The following is a 19,393-nucleotide window of genomic DNA, read 5'->3' as shown; positions in this document are numbered from 1 at the left end:
AGTAAGTGTTTTTCTTTATGAAGAAACTATATTCAGAAATAGTTCTGAAAACTGGCGAAAACAACAGTGTATAAGTATTAGATTTCTTGGGTGCTTTAATATTCTAAATATAATAGTCCAGGTTATTTTACCCATTTCTACTGAAGATTAAACTGGCGATTTAAATTATATGGAAGAGGATCAGCATAGTATGGTCTTAAGAACATTATCTTAGGAACCATAGAACTGCTTTCTTTCTTTATCTGCTGCTTTCTAGTCATTTGATCCTAAGCCATCAGTCTTCCCAGGCTCTTTGCTCAATTTTAAAATTGGTTAATAGCTATTCATTCTTCATGGGCCTCTTGGAACAATGACATGATCTCAAAAACTGTGCAGAAGTATGCTAACTAAAAATAATTATGTTTTAATAATATATATACCTTTATATATACCTTTTATTATTTTCATTGCCTTTTCACTTAGCTCATTAGTGTCTTACAAATTCTCTCTGTCTTAGTATGATAGCTATTGTTTCTTTTTTATAAATATGACAGCAGGTACCCAAAGAAAATTAGTTGTTGATCATTGAAATAGTTGCTGGGCCACAGAACTAAGTAAAACCAACTGTAATGATTCCTAATATGAGCATTCTTTCCCCTACCTTGTGTAAATGAAAAAACATTTTCTCTAGGTTAACTGATATTCATTTTAAAATTTCATGGAAAGAGAGTAATAGTCCTCCCCTGATTTATATTTGTGTTGTATATTACTTAATGAATCCAGTATTAGAGGCCCTGATAACCTGTGAATTAGTAATTGATAGTAGTAAAAATAAGTGATTGTTCTGCCCAGAATGATGTATTTCAAATAGTACTCCATAAATATTTATGGAATAAGGTAACTGGCTTTTTTTTTTTTAAAGTCAGTATGTTTAAAAAAAGTCAGTATGTTACGTTAAAATGCCTTTATTATGAAGGGTAGAATCAAGAATTTTAGTTTTTGCTCATTTTCTCATGTACTAAATAACAATGTAATGCTAAAAAGTCAGTGAGAAAAGTCTGGTTTATTCTTAGGCAGCACTGACTTTGGAGAAAGGGGTAAAAAAAAAAGCTTGATGAATAAGGGGAAAACTGGATCAAATGGAAAAGGACTTATTAGAAGGTACACAGAATCTGTAATTCCTGAATAGAGTCTCAGAGAATCTCTAGATTCTCATAAAAAAGATATTATTTCCATTCTAAAAAAAAATAATTATTTCCATCCTAGAAAATTCTTTTAAGGTGGTGATTCTTCATGAGCGGAACACTTCAGGATCACTAGTTGGAGCATGTGTCCAGATCCTGCCCTGATTATTTCTATATCTGTAGGGGTGGGGTTGTGCGTGGACATTTCTGTCTAGTTCTAGAGAGGGTTCTGATGTATGCGCTGATTAAGAGCCATTCCTGCAAGGCAGTATTTCATAAAAGCATATTCTGCAAACCATCTCTATCGGAATCAATGGGGGTGATCATTTAAAGTACAGATTCCTCATTCTTATTTTTTTGAGCCTGAACCTTTGGAGATGTATCTCAGAAATTGGAGTTTTTAGTAAACATCTCAGGTTATTGTACTAGAGTATGAGAACCACTGCATTCAAAGGTTGTTTATGGGTCTCAGTCCTGCAGAGGTTAGTGAAAGCAACTTAGACCACAGCCTGAATTTAAAAGAAAAGAAAGTAAAATGGAAAATGTTACAGTGCATCACATGTAATAAGGGTAAACTTAGATTGCGTTTATTTTTGGGGTCCTATTGCAACATATATTTCTTACTGACTTACTGGTAAAAAAATTGGAAAAAAATGTTGCATAATGAATGAAAAAATCTTATATAATATAATGGATGTGTTATATCTCGTAATCTGCATTTTCTCGTGTAGTTTTTGATCTCAGGTGAGGATAAAACCTTAAAAGAGAAGGAAGCCTCAGATAGCACAGGCCCACTTAAAATTAAACATATGTAACTATAATAATATGAGGTAATCATATTACAAAAATCTGAGGTTAATGAGAATGTTGTCCAAATTGGCATATACTTACTGGTTGTTTATGCTGAAGACAGACTTTTGGCCCTCCAGGAATAATAGGTATTCATTCTCTCACTAATCTCTTCTATCACATACCTCTTATAATTCTCAACTGTATTGAACATTTTGTTCCCCATTAAAAATGACCGCATGGTCATTTGTACCCCCAAAAAAATTGCATGTTGTATTATTGAGAATAACAAGCATGAATGTATATATTTGATAGAGAAAAGCTGCCAATACTAATTGGTTAAATGAGTTTTTAAATTTTAACTTTAGGAATTATATAGTCAATGGCAGAAGAGTGGCCAGTTTTTTCTGGAATCAATAGCACACAACATAACTTGGGATCCTGCAGGTAAGAAATGGATCAACTGAAATGAAACATCACTTGCCTAGGCTGTTTCTTTTATTACTTTCCTTTATTTCAGTTCTGCTTTGTGTGAGATTGTTGGGAATAAAAAATAAGTAAGACATTATGTTCTTGTAGAGCTTGTACTGAAATGAAGACAGATATTCAGTATAATAATACCTGTTGTTTTGGGAAAGAGACCATACTCTCTGGAAAATCAGAATTTCATTGAAGAGGAGCTTTTTGTCCTATGATTAGGTAGATTTTAACATTAAGAGTGGGGATAGATGGGAAGAGAGAAAAAGAAGTGAATTTTAAGAAGAGATAATGTGTGTATATATCACCTATGTATTTCTGCATTAAAATCCCAAAGCCATTTTACCAGTCTCCTGCAGTGAGCAAAGGCACAGAGAAAGAAAGCACAAGATACATTCTTTTAATGCTTAGAACTTCATTAAGGCTGGAATGAGTTTGGTGATAAGGAAGTAAGACTGCAGCATATTATAAAAGGCCTTTAAAGCTATGCTAAGGTATTTGAATTTCATTCTTTTTGACTATCCAGCAAAATATTATAGGTTTTGAAAGTGGCTTTTGCCAAGCTAGGATTTATGGTTTAGTACAACTTTTCTGGTAGCAGTAAGTTGAAAGGAACAGGAGGATAAATATTTATAATTACTTATAATTACCTTTACACAGTGTGCTTTCACAGTAGTCTGAATGAGAACTAAGAATTTATTTCAGGACCTTTAATGTAATAGGTGCTTAATTAGTGTTGCATGACTAATGAAGTACATAGATATGAAATGCATATAGGTGATAGAATTGACATTACTTGACAGTTGGATTTTAAAGTATTTTGAGAATATCTGTGATCCTAAGTGGAAGAGAGATATGTAGGTGTTCTAGATAGTGGAACATTGGTTTTGTTTGGACATGTGGAATTTGACATGTTTGCATATCATATAGCTGTTCCCAAAATATAGAAATTTCTAGAATATAAGAAGTTATCTTTGAAACATAGAAACCATTAGTTTAGATAAGATAGTTGCATCTTATTATACTACATGAAATGACTGAGAAAAATGTTTATTTAGAAAACAAAGTTCAGAACCCTTGGAAATTATTTTAGAAGATAAAAGATTATTTTTGAGATACTTTTTAAAAAAAAATCAGTGTTTTAAAATGTTTTTTCTTATGTAAGGATGTAGGATTGATATCTTCTAGCTGGTAACCTATATGTATATTTTATACATACAGTGGAAAGAGGTCAGACTTAGGTTCAAAGTTGGCATTTAGTTTAGTACAACAGTTTATGTATAATTTTACTATAACTAGTGAGACTTATATCCCAGTTAATACCTGTTTCTCCAATGATTATTAATAGTGTCACCTTCTGCTCTCAGAAAAGTTCCTATTTGGATGATACATTATAAGCTTATTCTATTATAGCACAACATTCTATTGTGGTTATTTGTCTACATGGTTTAAATTTTTGATTAGACAAGAGCTGAGGTTCTATTTTATTTAGTATTTATCTTTGCGGGGACATTACATTAGGCTTTCAATAAATGTTCACATACTTGACTATAAGTTTTATGATCATGAAGAAATTACTTAACAGATTAAGAATGGTTAATGCAGGGGCGCCTGGGTGGCTCAGTGGGTTAGGCCGCTGCCTTCGGCTCAGGTCATGATCTCAGGGTCCTGGGATCGAGTCCCACATCGGGCTCTCTGCTCAGCAGGGAGCCTGCTTCCCTCTCTCTCTCTCTGCCAGCCTCTCTGCCTACCTGTGATCTCTCTCTGTCAAATAAAATAAAAAATAAAAAAATCTTTAAAAAAAAAAAAAAGAATGGTTAATGCAGTTATAAATTAAGGTAGTATCTATTTCAGAAGCTAGGTTTTTAATGATCAGATATGGCAGTGTATTTGAAAGTACTTGGTAAATTATAAGAGCCCTATAAAAACAGTGTTAGCAAGTAAAATAGGTACTTGAACTGTCATATTTACAACGCAATAAAAACATTTCACGTTAGAGTTAAGTGAAATTTCTTTAGTAATAACATAGCAACAATTGCTTTGAAATTTTGTACAGTTTATCAGTAATAATGCTTTAGAGGATAGTATTAATGTTAAATTCTTCTGTCATCATTACAGAGTTGTATCAAAAGATAATTACTTATTTTCCTAACTATCTAGTAGTGACTTGACAACAGCTTATGAATATTATCTCTTTATTGTGATTAAGTTAAAATTTACATAAAAGTTTATTATTTTTCTTTTTATGATCAAAAAGTTTGAAATATAATGGTTTGGTTAAGAAATAGGTTATTGTTGCAGTAAAAATTTGGAAGCAACTAGTATATTATCTTTGCAAGTGAACTTTATTTATAAATAGATTAAAAAAATATTTTTTAAAGATTTTTATTTATTTATTTGACAGACAGAGATCACAAGTAGGCAGAGAGGCAGGCAGAGAGAGAGAGAGGAGAAAGCAGGCTCCCTGCTTGAGCAGAGAGCCCAATGCGGGGCTCGATCCCAGGACTCTGAGATCATGACCTGAGCTGAAAGCAGAGGCTTTAACCCACTGAGCCACCCAGGCGCCCCAATTTTAAATATTTTAAGTGAAGTGTTAGTATTTTTGGTTTTGATCGATACTTAACTATATGCCAGGTATTGGGATATAAAGAAAGTTTTTCAGATGATGCCACTAAAATTCACTGTAGTGCCTTTGTGTTTTCTTCTGATCCACTATTGCATCTGACTTAAATCATAAGATTTTTCTTTTTAAGACTTTTTATGCTTTGTTTCCCTAGTTTACTATTCATACCTCCACCCTTTGTGTGCAGGTCAATACTCTGTACCATACCTTAACTATTTTTGTATCATTTCATAACAGATTAATTACTTTGTATTCTGTATTAATTTCTTAACCTTTCATGGTATAGCTTAATTTCAGCTTTAGTTTATGTTAAAGAAAATTTGTAAATACCAAATTCATAAATATAGAGGTGAGATTAGTGGCAGGAATGAGGGGCAGGATGAAATACGTGATGCAGGGGCGGGGTCAAGAGGTACAAAATTCCAGTTATCAAATAAATCAGTCCTGGGGAGGTAATGTATGGCATGGTGACCATAGTTAATAATACTAAGTTGTATATTTGAAAGTTGCTAAGAGTAGGTTTTATAAGTTTTTGTGTCACAAGAAAAAAGTTGTAACCAATGTGTGATGATGGATATCAACTAGATTTTATGGTGCTGACCATTTTGCAGTATATGCAATATCAGATCATTATGTTGTATACCTGAAGGAAATAGAATGTTATATGTTATATCTCAATTTAAAAAAAATCAAACTTGTGTCTCTTGTTATACTAAACAGTGGAATAATAACCAAATGTGAATGAAATGTCTCTAATTATGCTGTCTAGGCTATTTTTATCCATTCATGAGACTTTCTGTCTGGTTGCTACTATTTATTGAGCTTCTGCTAAGTGCCTAGCCTGTGCTAGATGGGTTATGCAGTAATAGCTGATCATTACGACAACTCTATACACACTTCCGATTTTAAAGGTGAGAAGAAAATTGAGGCTGAGTTTTTCCCACTAGACCAAATTCACATGACTAATTGACTTATTTGGGATTTAGACACAGGGGTTTCTGATCTACAGTCTGTGTTTTGTCACAGACCCACTTTCTTTTGAAAAAAAAGTGATCTTTCGAGAGAGACAGAAATCCACAGTCCTTAATTGCCAAAGTGAATGCCTTACTTATTTTGAACTTTTTGACCACAGTTGTGTCTCTTTCTTTCTCTTTTTTCTTTGGATGACAACACAGCCTTCTTAATTACCCAAATCATAAGTTAGAATCTGTCCTGGAAACCTCTGATATCTCCTTTTTATTAGTTGGTGTCAAGCCTTGAAAATTCTGCTTTTGAAATGGCTTTCAAATCCTTGCTTCATATTTTCATATTTGATTCAGGTCCTCATTATTTCCTTTGTGTATTATAGTCACTTAATCAGGTTTCCCTGTATTTTTGTTTTCCCCAATCTCATCTATCTCTAGTCTTATTTTTTAAAATGAATCTTTACCTTTCTTTGTATAGTGGAGCCTTTGAAAGCATGGTGAAAATTATGGATTACCTCTCTAGAAAAATGTACATGCTATACAGATAACTTTTGCATATTATCTCAGAGGAGGGAAATTTACAGTCCTCTTCAAGTCCATCTGTTGACATCCCCCACCCCATTTCAGACAACTTGTTCTAAAATATACATCCACTTATGTAACCCCTACACACTTAAAGCTCCCAACTCTCTATAACACGGTCCAAATTCCTTATAAACTTTGAAAATGCAGTCTGACCCCAGAAACTTTTTCAGCCTTATTTATTTTTCCAAGTCTACTGTGCACCTTATTTCTTAACCATAAACCAGGTTATGAATCCTTCTTGGGACTTTATTTGAAATTGCACGACTTCATGTCTCTCTTTACAGTACGTCTTTACCAGAATGTGAAGTCATCGTGAAAAAGGACAGTGCTTCTTTTGTCATTGTATCCTTCCCCGTGTCTAGTGCAGTGCCTGGTGCAAAGAAGATGCTCATTAAATATTTGTTAAATTAGAGATTATATGACGTAGTCCCTTTTTTCCCAAGCCGCTTCAACAAAATTAAAATACAGCCTCCTTCCCTCTCCCCCACGTCTTTTTGTTATTTAACTTTTCTTAGAAGTTGTGTTGTTTTTATATTATTATGTGAAACTCTTGACCATGTGACTTAACTCACTAATTAAATACCTAAATAATAAGTAGTAAATAATATATATATATATATATATTTTTAGGCAATCGTCTTTTAACTGGTTCTAGCTGTTTGCAACTGTGGTCCAATGCTAACTTGGAGAAACCATCTGAAGATGAAAATCCAGATAAAACAGATCTTAATTTGGGGAACTGGAGATGCATTTGGCATTGCAAGTAAGCAATTAATTAGGGGATTAAAGTGATAAACCTGTTCATGTGGGTTTTATTATAAATGCCTTTTAGTTTGTGTAAAACTACACTAACAAAGAAGATTTCTTATTCTGTGATAGGTCTTTTCTTATATACAGGGGATGCACAATTTCCCATGTTCTGCAGATCCAGTTTTTTAAATTATTGAATAAAATACTTGGAAAGAAACATAAGAAATTGGTTAAGCCTGTGTGATTATCATTAAATAGCAACTTGCTAAATTATATAAAAGGAGACAGGGAGATATATAAGTTGTCATTTTATATCATGGGGCAACCTTGGTAGCTCTTTGGAGAAGAAAATGAAAATAGAGTCTGTTTCATATCTGACACCATAAGAAGTGTCAAAAGAAGGAACCACTGAATTTCTATACAATGAAACAAATACTAGAAGAAAATACAGGTGAATATTCGTAATTTAGAATTGCAATGTCTATTATGGTAGCAACTAGTGACGTACACTTTTGAAATGTGGCCAGTCTGAATTGAGATGTACTGTAAGTATACGTACATACTGGATTTCAAGAACTTAACACAAAGGAAAACAATATAAGTTATTGTTAGTTTTTTTTATTGATTACATGTTGATAATATTTGATATACTAGCTTAAATAAAATAATTTATTATTCTTTAAGATTTTTTTTATTTGAAAGTGCATGAGAAAGAGAGAGAGAGAGCATGTGTGCACACATGAGTGGTGGGAGGGGCAGAAGGAGCGGGAGAAGCAGGCTCCTGGCTGAGCACAGTGCTGTGGATCTGAATCCCTGGGATTCCAGAATCATGAACCGAGCCAAAGGCAGACACTGAACCAATTGAACCACCCAGCTCCCCTTAAATAAAATAATTTCACCTGTTTCTTTTTACTTTTGCCAAGTGTGGCTACTAGGAAATTTAACATTTGATGTTTCTGTTCTATCACTGTTACATGAAAAATGCTGCCTTAGATTAGGAAAGACATTCTAGGTATGAAGCCAGAACTAGAAACTGAAAGGAAGGGGGAGGAAAACATCAATAGTTGTGACCATATCAGTGAAAAATTCCTGTAAAGCAAGGAAACTAAAATGTTAAGGGGAAATATTTGCAATTTGGAGTTAATGCCTTTTTTTAAAAGGAGGTCTTAAAAATTAACTAGAAAAAAATAGCAAACAAAAATGAACAATGAAGAAAATTGTAAATGATAGTACATATCAATAATAGCAAATTAAATTAGAACTGATGGACCTCACTCAAAATCAAGAAATGCAAAATATCCAGAAAAACAGGAAAAATAATATCCATTATTAGTGAGTGTTTACAGAACAGGTACTCATATTCTATTAATAAGGGAGTGCAGTTGATATTTTTCTGAAGAGCAACTTGGAAGTATGAATTGACAGGCTTAATTTTTTTATGCCCTTGAGATACTAACTCCAAATTTCATTCATTAATGCTGCAAATATTTGCTGAGTGTTTATCGTGTTTCAAGGCAGTGGTAAAAGTGTTTGGAATATAGCATTGACCAGGTGGGGAAAGACTATAAACCAGGAAATCTATATGACAGAATGTTAAATGGCATTCTTTCTGAGTCAATATTATATGAAACAGTAATAAGAAATACATTAGATATTAAAGTGAGAGTAATGTAGACCTGGTATAAAGTTTAGAAAGGAGGTTTCAGAGCAGTTGGTTCCATGTGTTTTGCACCTCTCAGTTAGGTCATATGCATTTTAAAAGGGATTTAAAAAGGGTTAACATACAGAAAAGGAATAGGATTTTGCCAAGAAAATTCTTCAGCAAGATTTGTCTTTGCTCTGGAGCCTTTCATGTAAGCTTGTGGAGAGGAAGTAGCAAAGTGTTATATTGCCTTCACCGAAGGGCTTCTGTGTGTTGAACTGAAAATTTGAAATGTGTTTCTCGTGCATTTGGGAGAGGGGAAGAATCTTAAGTTAAATCAAGATCAGAGCCCACAGTAGTAACTTGGACTGCACATACTATTTGTCTGAAATGGTTATTTAATGAAGCAGAAAAGCCATGACGCTTGGGTTTCAGTTTAGGAGCAGCTGATGATTACGCCAACCGGATCACATTTAAACATAGTTTGATCACATTCCTTTTGTGATGCCTTTAAAACACTTTTTACACATGTTAGATGAACATCTAACAGCCAGAGAAAGGTGAATAGGATAAGAGGAAGAAGAGTAGAGGTGACTTCTGAGTGTAGACCTGAAGGAAGTGAGGGAGGAAGCCATGTGCAAGGATGTCTAGAAGAAGCATGTTGTAGTCAGAGGGAATCTCAAGTGCAGACTCTGTGGTCAGGGTGTGCATAGCTTGTGGTTGGAGTAAAGACTGCTTGGAGGTTATTGTGAGGCTTTTGCCTTTTATTCTAAGTTGGGAAGCTCTTTAGGATTTTGTGCTGAGGACTGATTTCCTCTTCAAAAGGATCTGCTGCTATTTTGAGAAGACGTGGAGACAAAGGTCACAATCATGGAGAGGATTTCCATGGATATCAGGCATTTTTAACTATTTGTTTTAAGAATATCTTTAGAATTAAGCAGGTGCATAAAAATGCATATACAAGGATGTTCACTGCACCACTTTTTTTGTACCAGCAAAAATGAGTAAATAGCAGGAGTAGTTAAATAAATTATTTTGAGGTATTGCATGTGTCTGTAATGGAAATAGCATAGCCAGTAAAATAATACAGACCTATACACACTGATATACACATATGGTTGTTACATACTTTAAAATAAATATTACAAAGCAAACTGTAAATATGACCTCACTTCCTATCCCCTTCTCCCCTATATCCAACGACAGAAAGTAGATAGAGAGGGAGGGTGGAGAGACAGGTCTGGAAGTCTGTGTGTTAAAACGTTAGCAGTAGTTTTCCCTGGATATAGGTGTTGTGGTATAGGTGAAACTGATGATTTCATTCTCTTCTTTTCATACATATGTATCAGTGTTTTTGATTAAATATTTATTACATTTAAAATCAAGAAGAAGAGGGTTTGTTTTTTTTTAATCAGTTTCAGAGGTAGAGTTTAGTGATTCATCAGTTGCCTCTAACACCCAGTGCTCATTTCATCAAGTGCCCTTCTTAATGCCCATCACCCTGTTACCCCATCCCACCTCTCCTCTAGCAATCCTCAGTTTGTTTCCTAGAAGAAGTTATCTTAATTTGGAATGAACTATGACAGAATTCCTCTTTGGCCTCCTTTACCAGTAAATTTAAGACAGATTTATCTAAGCATGAAATGGGGTGAAGAAAAGGAAAGCAGTGATAGTGAGGGTGCTCTTGAGATCAGCATATAGGGTTGGCCAGAAGGGAAGGCACTGAAGGGACAAGAGCCAAAGCTTCTTGAAAAAGAAAAAGGCAAGTGTGTGCCAAGAGTATATGGGTCAAGCTGGCAGGCTGACTCCAGCCTGCTTACAAGTCCCCCAGTATCCCACATATAATCTTTACGTAAATGCTACCTTAAGGGAGAATTGATTTCAAAATTTTGATTTATTGTCCATGAAAATGTATATTAGAATATAGATATCTCATGATTTTCGAAATTTAATTTGCAAACTAGAAAATGAAACCTTTCTCTTTATCATATTCTCAGGCAATGAAAGCTATGATTCTTTGTCCTAAGCTTTAAAGACTAATAATATCAGTAATTCTTGAATGATTCTTATACATAGATAATTTCACATAAAAATAATTTTTATATTTAATTTAAACATTTATACTTATTTTATAATTGTGAGATATACTTAAAATTGAGTTTGAAACTTGCATTATCACAAAATTGCAAGTTGCTGAATAGAAGTAATATTGAATTCTAATTTTCCTTAAAAATTATTTCTTACCTGTTTGATTTACAGAACTGCTTCCCAAATTCATCTAATGAAATTTTCACCAGATGGAGAATTTTTTGCCACTGCTGGGAAGGTAATTTATGAAAATGCTATTGCTATTGGTTTATTTTGAAACATCAAAAACAGGAACTGGTTTCATTCTTTTAATGTATTGACATTGAAAATATTTTCTATTAAAATGTTAAATCGCAAAAACCGGGCTAAATATTATGTGTTAAAAGGCAGTATGGTATAATTGGAAAAGAGAATGGTATATCTGGATATAAAGCTGCCATTTACCAACTTTTTTTTAATAAAGATTTCATTTATTCATATGACAGAGAGAGACCACAAGTAGGCAGAGAGGCAGACAGAGAGAGAGAGAAGCAGGCCGCGTGCTGAGCAGAGAGCCCGATGTGGGACTCGATCCCAGGACCCCAGAATCATGACCTGAGCCAAAGGCAGAGGCCCAACCCACTGAGCCACCCAGGCGCCCCATATACCAAGTTTTTGATTTTGGTCAACTGGTTAATCTTTTTTGAGCAAATAGAAGAATTTATAGACTTTCTAGAGGGACATTTGTAACCATTTTCAAGTTTTTACCTGCCGATGTCAGAACAGTATATTTCCTTGAAATTATTTATTTGTAATTATTCGTTCACCAAATAGTTCACTCACAACTGACTGTGTGAAGTTAATTGTTCTCATGGATCATAGCTTTCTGTAGACAGGGGATGTGACATACCCTAAATTCTCAGGGGGGGGGGGTTGTTAGGAGACAAGTAAAGCTGTTCATTCTGATTGACTTTAAGTGTGGGAATGCATTTGTAGCTTAAAAGCAAAATGTGGTACATTCTAATTACCTTGTTTTCCCTTACTCCCCAAATTAAGAGATGCTGCTTTAATTATACTTAGAATATTTTCTATAATAGTAGCTATTAACTCCTTGTTATCATCTTCAGCACTTTCTTTGAACATTCATATGATACTTCATAAAAAGTCTCGTTTTCAAAGATTAGCAGTCTTCATAACCCTGCTGGTGGTAATGCTTTGTTGTTTGATATTTGGCTAAGTGGGAAGATGATCCCTTCATTTAGCAGTCTTCCTCAAGTGACTCCATTTAGCATACTGCATGGTAACTAGCATTTTCCTTGATCCACTTCTTGCAAAGTACACATTCACACATTTTAATTCTCAATGCACAATGATGGAATGCTGATAGAAAACTATCAGAATTAGAGATTTTCTTCTCATCTTCCCCATGCCCCACCATTCCTCCTATCCCTAAATTTCTGTGATTGTGGAGAAAATTCTTTCCCTTGCTCTTTGACTGAATCTTTAATTCTTATTTGGATGTTTTACTTCTCTTTTTTTTTTTTCCTTATCAGGATGACTGTCTTTTAAAGGTATGGTATAATGTAGAAAACTGGCGGACAGCTGTTACCTCTCCGGATAAAAGTTCAGAAAAAGAATCCCAAGGAGAAATGGACTTTTCCTTTGTGTATCTGGCCCATCCTCGAGCTGTAAATGGATTTTCCTGGCGTAAAACAAGCAAATACATGCCTAGGTCAGCAATTTAGTCCTTTTATCTGTGTATTAAGAGAATGTCATTTTGACATTGACTGCTCTTCTTACTTTAAGAATTTATAGCTGTAGGACTTTTGCCTAGGAAGATTTTAGTAATATTAGGTAGTCCTTGGCCTACAGATGTCTAGCCGTGGGTCAGCTATGATTGACACTTCAGAGGAAAGCCATGTGAAAGGATGCTTTACCTCCATCTTAGATGCCTTTAAGTGACAGAGTTGTATGTCTTTCCTTCTTTGTGTTAAGTGTCCTATTCTTTTGTCTCTTAGTCATTCCCCATATTGTCATTTGCGTGGAATTTTTCATATTTCACTCCCTCATCTGGTACCTTCTCTGTGTATGTCTTCTGGTTTCCTTTTTGTTTTTAACTGCTTTATTGAGAGGATATACTGTAAGGTCTCAAACATTGCTCTAACTGTATTCAGCATTTTTGTGGAGAAGAGAGTGTGGTAATAGATTACTCTGCCCTGAACTAGGTATTATTTTAACCTATACTTGCATACTCTAGCACACCTGTCAGTACTTCCTTTCTTTCCTGTGACCCTTGCAAGACCTGATATCCCATTGGATTTTTGCCTGTACTTAGTAAGCACAGAGACCTGTTTCTTAACTGTAGGTAGAAATTGCTTTTTGTTTCATGACCATTTTCAATTTGGCCACATCATGGAGCAGTACAGTTTTTCCTTAAACACTGATCTTTGGTAGGATACCTGGGTCATTTGTTGACTTTAGTTTTGTTCTTTTGAGCCAGCAGAGTATATTCAAATTTTTAAAAATGTGTATTAAGACTGATTTTAAAAGAATAGTTTAAGGTTCATAGCAATAGTTGAGGACAAGGTAGAGAGACTTCCCACATATCCCTTGCGCTCACACATGCATAGATAGCCTCCCCCAGAGTGATATATTTGTTATAATTGATGAACCTGCATCAACACATTATCACCTGAAAGTCCATAGTTTCGATTATGGTTTGCTCTTGGCATTGTATACTGTGTGGGTTTAGACATGAGGGAGGGAAAGAGAGGGAGAAACAGGATTGAGAAAGGGAAGGAGTAGGGCCCTAGCATGTGGGGAGAGGTCGAAATGGAGAATGGCCTTTAAGCCTGAGAAGCAAAGCACTGCGGGTAGAGCACAGAGGGAGAGAGGCTCAGAAAGTGAATGGAAAGGGAAAAAAGTCTGGAGAGTGGGGGGGGGGGGGGGGGATGGGAGAGGTGAGAGAGCAGAGGAGGGAAGCTGAAGGGGAGAGCAACCCATGCAAAACATGCTGGTTTTTCCTTTCTTCCCTTTGTTAGAGACCTTTTTTTAAATCAAGCAGCTCTGTTTAACAAAGCGACTACTACAGAATATTTTGATTTCCTTTTTATTTTTAACTTACTGAGTTACTTGATAAAAGCCTTTTACTGATCTTTTAAAAATCTGATATGTTTGAATATGTGTCTGCTACAGGATATTGTGACTTCTTTTTCTTTCTTTCTTTCTTTTTTTTTTTTTTTAATGAGTTACCCAATAAAAGGTACTCTTTGTTGATGGGGGTTCAACGTTTGAGCTCTTGATGCTTATCATGTTTATTAATATGTATGTAATTGATCTTGCTCTTATTTTGTGACTGGAAAGACAGTGAAAGTGGAAAGATTTCATTAAACTTCATTAGAAGTCAATAATAGGGAAGGAGGTGGCTGGTAATTATTTCATCATGATTTTTCTATTCATGTAGTCACTGCTTTTTGCAAATGTTAAGCAAGGAGAGAATAAGTATACTAAATAGTGTAGTTTGTCACTGACTAGTGCATGTGTAGCTTTATAGAAAGCAAAAATGAAGCATTATGAAGGAATCTGAATGGTAACCATCCACTGAATAAATCAGAACATTCTAAAAGAAGTTGTAGGTTTTTTTCTTGTTTATTGACTGAAAGATTATGGCATTGTTTCAGTCTTTGTTCTTTGGCTGTATGGAGAATCTTAGGTTCCTAAAACAAGAACTACCAAATTCTAGGCAGAAAAGAAATAGGTTAGCAGGCATTTGCTGTGATGAAATAAAATACCCACTCAATTTTAATGGTTTTTACTAAATACATTGCATAAATGTGTATTGACATTTTTTTCATCAGTACCTTTGTTGTGTGCATTTAATGAATTACAGAAACACTACAGAATGTTATACTGTCTGAGATTTATATTTTTGCCTCTAAAATTTTCTTATTCCTCAGGGCTTCTGTATGTAATGTATTGTTGACTTGCTGCAAAGATAATGTATGTCGTCTTTGGGTAGAGACATTTTTACCAAATGATTGTTTGCTCTATGGAGGTGACTGCAACCATTGGGCCGAACCAATTAATTTAACAAATAACTTCAAAAGAAATGTTTCCAGTAAGGAACGAGCTCAAAATACTTTAGATGTAAGTGCTTTTGTTAGGTGTTATTTCCTACAAGTGTTAAAACCTTTTGTAATTTGCCTTTTTTGTAACATCCATCCTAATTAATATTCAAAGTATATGGTTAGTTATGAAAAAATATGTACGTTAGGAAAACAGTTCTCAGAAAACTTTCTATTTTATTTGGTTTAAGAAATATGCCTAAGTATTTAAGAGCATTAAACTACTTATAATTATGAAGTTTATCTTAGGTTAACTGATGATAACAAAAGGAAGATTACACTTAGCTAAAATAACAAATGAAAATCTGAGAATGCAAAGATTTGGCTGTAAAAATAGTTTATATTTTTACTTTGTTTAGAGATTGGGGTGTTTTGTCCTGACATAATTATAGGAATGATTGGAATGGTTTATCAGATTCTGTTCTGTATATGTTACCTTTTTTTTATATAAGATTTTTATTTATTTGAGAGAGAGAGAGAAAAAGAGAGCACAAGCAAGGGGAAAGGCAGAGGGAGAAGCAGGCTCTCTACCAAACAAAGAGCCTGACGTGGGACTCGATTCCAGGTACCTGGGATCATGACATGAGCTGAAGGCAGATGCCTAATCTACTGAGCCACCCAGGCACCCCTATATTTCTCATCTTTAGAACCTCCCAGAACTTTAAGTTGTTTTTTTTTTGGTGGGTTTTTGTTTTGTTTTTAGAGAACAAGAAAGTATGATGGGGCAGGGTGCAGAGGGAGAGCAAGAGCAAGAATCCTAAGCAGGCTCCACGCCCACTGTGGAGCCCGACCAGGGGCGTGATCTCATGACCCTGAGATAATGACCTGAGCTGAAATCAAGTGTGACACTCATCTGACTTAGCCACCCAGGTGCCCTTGAAGTATTTATTTTACTGATTAGTATAGAAAGTAAAAGTACATTTTTCATATATAAATTAGTTGAACATACACCAGTAATAGAGATTCTTATTTTCTTGATATGGAAATCAGAAGGTGATTTGTCTTTGAATGCTTTGTATAATTATGGAAAAACTATTTGTCAAATTTGGAGAGTATTCTCAGGGCTCAGAATATAAGTAAATATATATTGCCTAGAGACTTAACAACTGATAGAATGGTTATGTGTAATAACAGCTGAAAGAGGTCTTACCTAGGAATGAAGACTCTCATTCTATGCTTAGGTGACCTTGCATTCTGTAGAAACTGTTTTATCAGATGAAAAATGAGAATAAATAAATATCAGCACTCTGCCTTACGAGTCAAATGAAGTGATCTTTGAAAAAGCTTAGCAAGTCAGCCATGCCACTTGAAATATCATCGTAATGTATGAGGGCATATTGTTCAGTGCTTTATGGTCATAGGGAATAAATTGGACACAAAGGGAATAGTATTCATAGAGACATCATTATCCACAGATACACTGCTGTGAACTTCTGTTTTAGAAAATTACTTACCAGAAAAATAAACCAAATAAAAATTGCAAAATATTTGTGATGGTTTAAAAAAGTTAGGCAGTTGAGTTCTAAGCTTATTTTTCAGATTTCAAATTTGCTGCACAAAAGTACTGAAAGATGTTTGTACACATAATCTCTTCTAAAATAAAGGATATTTGAAATAAGTCAGTAAGAGTACACTTACCATGATGAGTACTGTGTAATGTGTAGAATTGTGGAATCACTATACTGTATACCTCAAACTAATGTAATGCTGTTAATTATACTGGAATTAAAAATTAGTTAAAATGGAGAAATGAAGTAGAGAATAATGTCTAATAATCATTTTGTAACCCATACATATGTATATGCTTATGACATTGTGGCCACTGGTTTTACTTTGTTTTTACTGGTATAGGTAAATCTGAGACATTTTCGCAGAGGTCGGAGGAGATCACTTCCCGTCGTAGCGCATACTGGATACCTGCCACACCAGCAGGACCCTCATCATGTCCACAGAAATGCTCCGCTGCATGCCAACGCACTTTGCCACTTTCATATTGCTGCCAGCATCAACCCAGCCACGGGTAATAGAACGCTGTTCAACAACTGTTCTTGAACTTGAGTAATTAATTTTATAACAAAGACATTTTACTTCTAGTTTTGAATAAGTAAGAAAAGTTGCTTATCTAACTTTTCATTATAGCCAGCTCACTAATTACGTAAAAATGGGGTTTTGCTTACTTGTTTGCTTTTTAAAGCTATGATTTGGTTTGTGATTAAGATCTTAATAAGTCATTGAGATCCTTCATTAGTTTATTCAGAAGTTGCGATTTGAGCTAAAACTTAACAGGTTAACACCGTAGAATAGTATTTTGTAACTACTGTATAGTTGTTAAAATAAAATCATCATGTAGGGATGCCTGGGTGACTCACTCAGTTAAGCATCTGCCTTTGGCTCAGGTCATGATCCCAGGGTTCTAGGATGGAGTCCCAGTCGGGCTCCCTGCTCAGTGAGGAGCCTGCTTCTTCCTCTGTCTGCCTCTCCCCCGGATTGGGCTCTCTCTCTCTCTGGCAAATAAATAAATAAAATCTTAAAAAAATAAAACAAAACAATAAAACATGTCTAATGCTTAGTCTTAGGTGATCTTCCAGAAGTAGGACAGAAATATGTAGAAGTTATAACTGAAAGAGTTAAGAAACTTACCTCAGTAGTCAAGTATGTACTATTAGATTTTTAAAAATCTAGAATATCTGGATCTATCTATGAATTTGAAGATTTAAAGTGCTCATCTTTCAGTAAATGTTTTCTGTGAGTTTAAAAAGCAACTGGTCGAAGTTGGAGCATTTGAAGAGGAACCTTAGCATGTTACTGGGAAGAGATTAAAAACAGTATTTGCACATAATAAATACCATCTATACAGAAAGTGGAAAGTGAAAGCCTCTTTTACCTCTGCCCCACCCTAGTCCTTCTCCTCTGTAGATAACCACTATTTAATTTTTGCATATTTTGGAGATATTCTTATGCATGGAGTAGCTTAATCTATTTTCTTTTATTTAAATATTCCATCTCTTTATTTTTTAATTTTTTTATTATTTAAATTCAGTTGATTAACTAGAGTGTATTATTAGTTTCAGAGGTAGAGTTCAGCAATTAATCAGTCTCATATAATACTCAGTTCTCATTACATCAAGTGTCCTCCTTAATATCCATCACCCAGTTATCCCATCCCCCAACTCTTCTCCCTTCCAGCAACCCTCAGTTTGTTTTCCTGTGGTTAAGAGTCTCTTATGGTTTGTCCCCCTGGATTTGCAGTACTACTACATTCCTTAAGGAAATATAGCAATAAATGTGGTTCGTTAGTTACCTGAATCAAAGAGAGAAATGTTCTGGTAAGTTAAGGGGAGAGATACTTGCACTAAGAATAGAGTATTTGCCGATTTTCTTAGCTTTTATTTGGTTAACAAGAGTCCCAACTCTAAAAGAATCCATGAGCCAAGAAAATAAAAGGACGATATTGAATTATTTTTAGTAAAACTTTATATAGGCTTGGGAAATACCCTTACCTTTGTCAAAAAACATACATTGGCAGTGCTTATAATACCCAAAGGCAGCTCTGAGTCTACTGGAGTTGTTGTGAAAGTCTTTTCTGAATAAAGGACAACATTTTGAGAATAGAGAAAGCTTGGATTCTTACCTTTAATGGAAAAGGCTGAGGGGTTACAGAAAAATAAGCCCTGAGTTCCAATGTAGCATCTCCTTGACAACTTTCCAATAAGGAAAACTCTAAAACCTTTCTTTAGGTATTAAGACTTTAGGGTAAATCCATATATGTAGAATGAATCAAAGCAGAATAATACAATAAGCAGCTAGATTAGACACTATGGAGATCTCCTTTCCCTAAGTTAGACCTTTGGAATGACCTTTCTGGATGCTTTGTTTCTTGTTCAAGGCCAAACTTTCAGATAGAGCTTCACTTATTTGCCCATCAATAGAAATAGAGGAGGGGAGCTTGTAAGAACATCTTCTTCTAATTGTAATTATTATACCCTTTCCCTGAAGATCTGTCATAAAAAAATGGCTTCAATAAAGTTCTTTGAGGTCAGGAGATAGGAGAAATATAAGGTCCCTTTTACAGAGAGTGCTGCTGTTGAAAGCCTGCATTAACCTGGCCTCTCCTTGTGTATTTAACACCTAGGCGTTTGGTCTCATAGAGGCATTGCTGATTTTTTTGTGTTGATTGTAACTTGAAAATCAGAAAATCATACTGAATA

General features: G+C 34.7%; 1 protein-coding gene across 3 annotated transcripts in view; it reads left to right on the top strand.

Moving 5' to 3' along the window:
• The window catches only part of DMXL1 (Dmx like 1), a 125,156-nt gene that overhangs the window by 20,030 nt on the left and 85,733 nt on the right, over nucleotides 1–19,393 (top strand). For all 3 annotated transcript variants that reach the window (XM_059175799.1, XM_059175798.1, XM_059175800.1), the window contains exons 4-9: nucleotides 2,321–2,399; nucleotides 7,233–7,365; nucleotides 11,254–11,320; nucleotides 12,615–12,793; nucleotides 15,018–15,207; nucleotides 17,037–17,205. In XM_059175799.1, coding sequence (XP_059031782.1) covers nucleotides 2,321–2,399; nucleotides 7,233–7,365; nucleotides 11,254–11,320; nucleotides 12,615–12,793; nucleotides 15,018–15,207; nucleotides 17,037–17,205 — 817 coding nt within the window. The remainder of the gene's footprint in view (nucleotides 1–2,320; nucleotides 2,400–7,232; nucleotides 7,366–11,253; nucleotides 11,321–12,614; nucleotides 12,794–15,017; nucleotides 15,208–17,036; nucleotides 17,206–19,393) is intronic.

The sequence above is a fragment of the Mustela lutreola genome, chromosome 5, assembly GCF_030435805.1.
Source record: "Mustela lutreola isolate mMusLut2 chromosome 5, mMusLut2.pri, whole genome shotgun sequence".
NCBI lineage: Eukaryota > Metazoa > Chordata > Mammalia > Carnivora > Mustelidae > Mustela > Mustela lutreola.
Note: the sequence above shows the minus strand (reverse complement) of the source record. Positions and strands in the feature narration are given on the sequence as shown.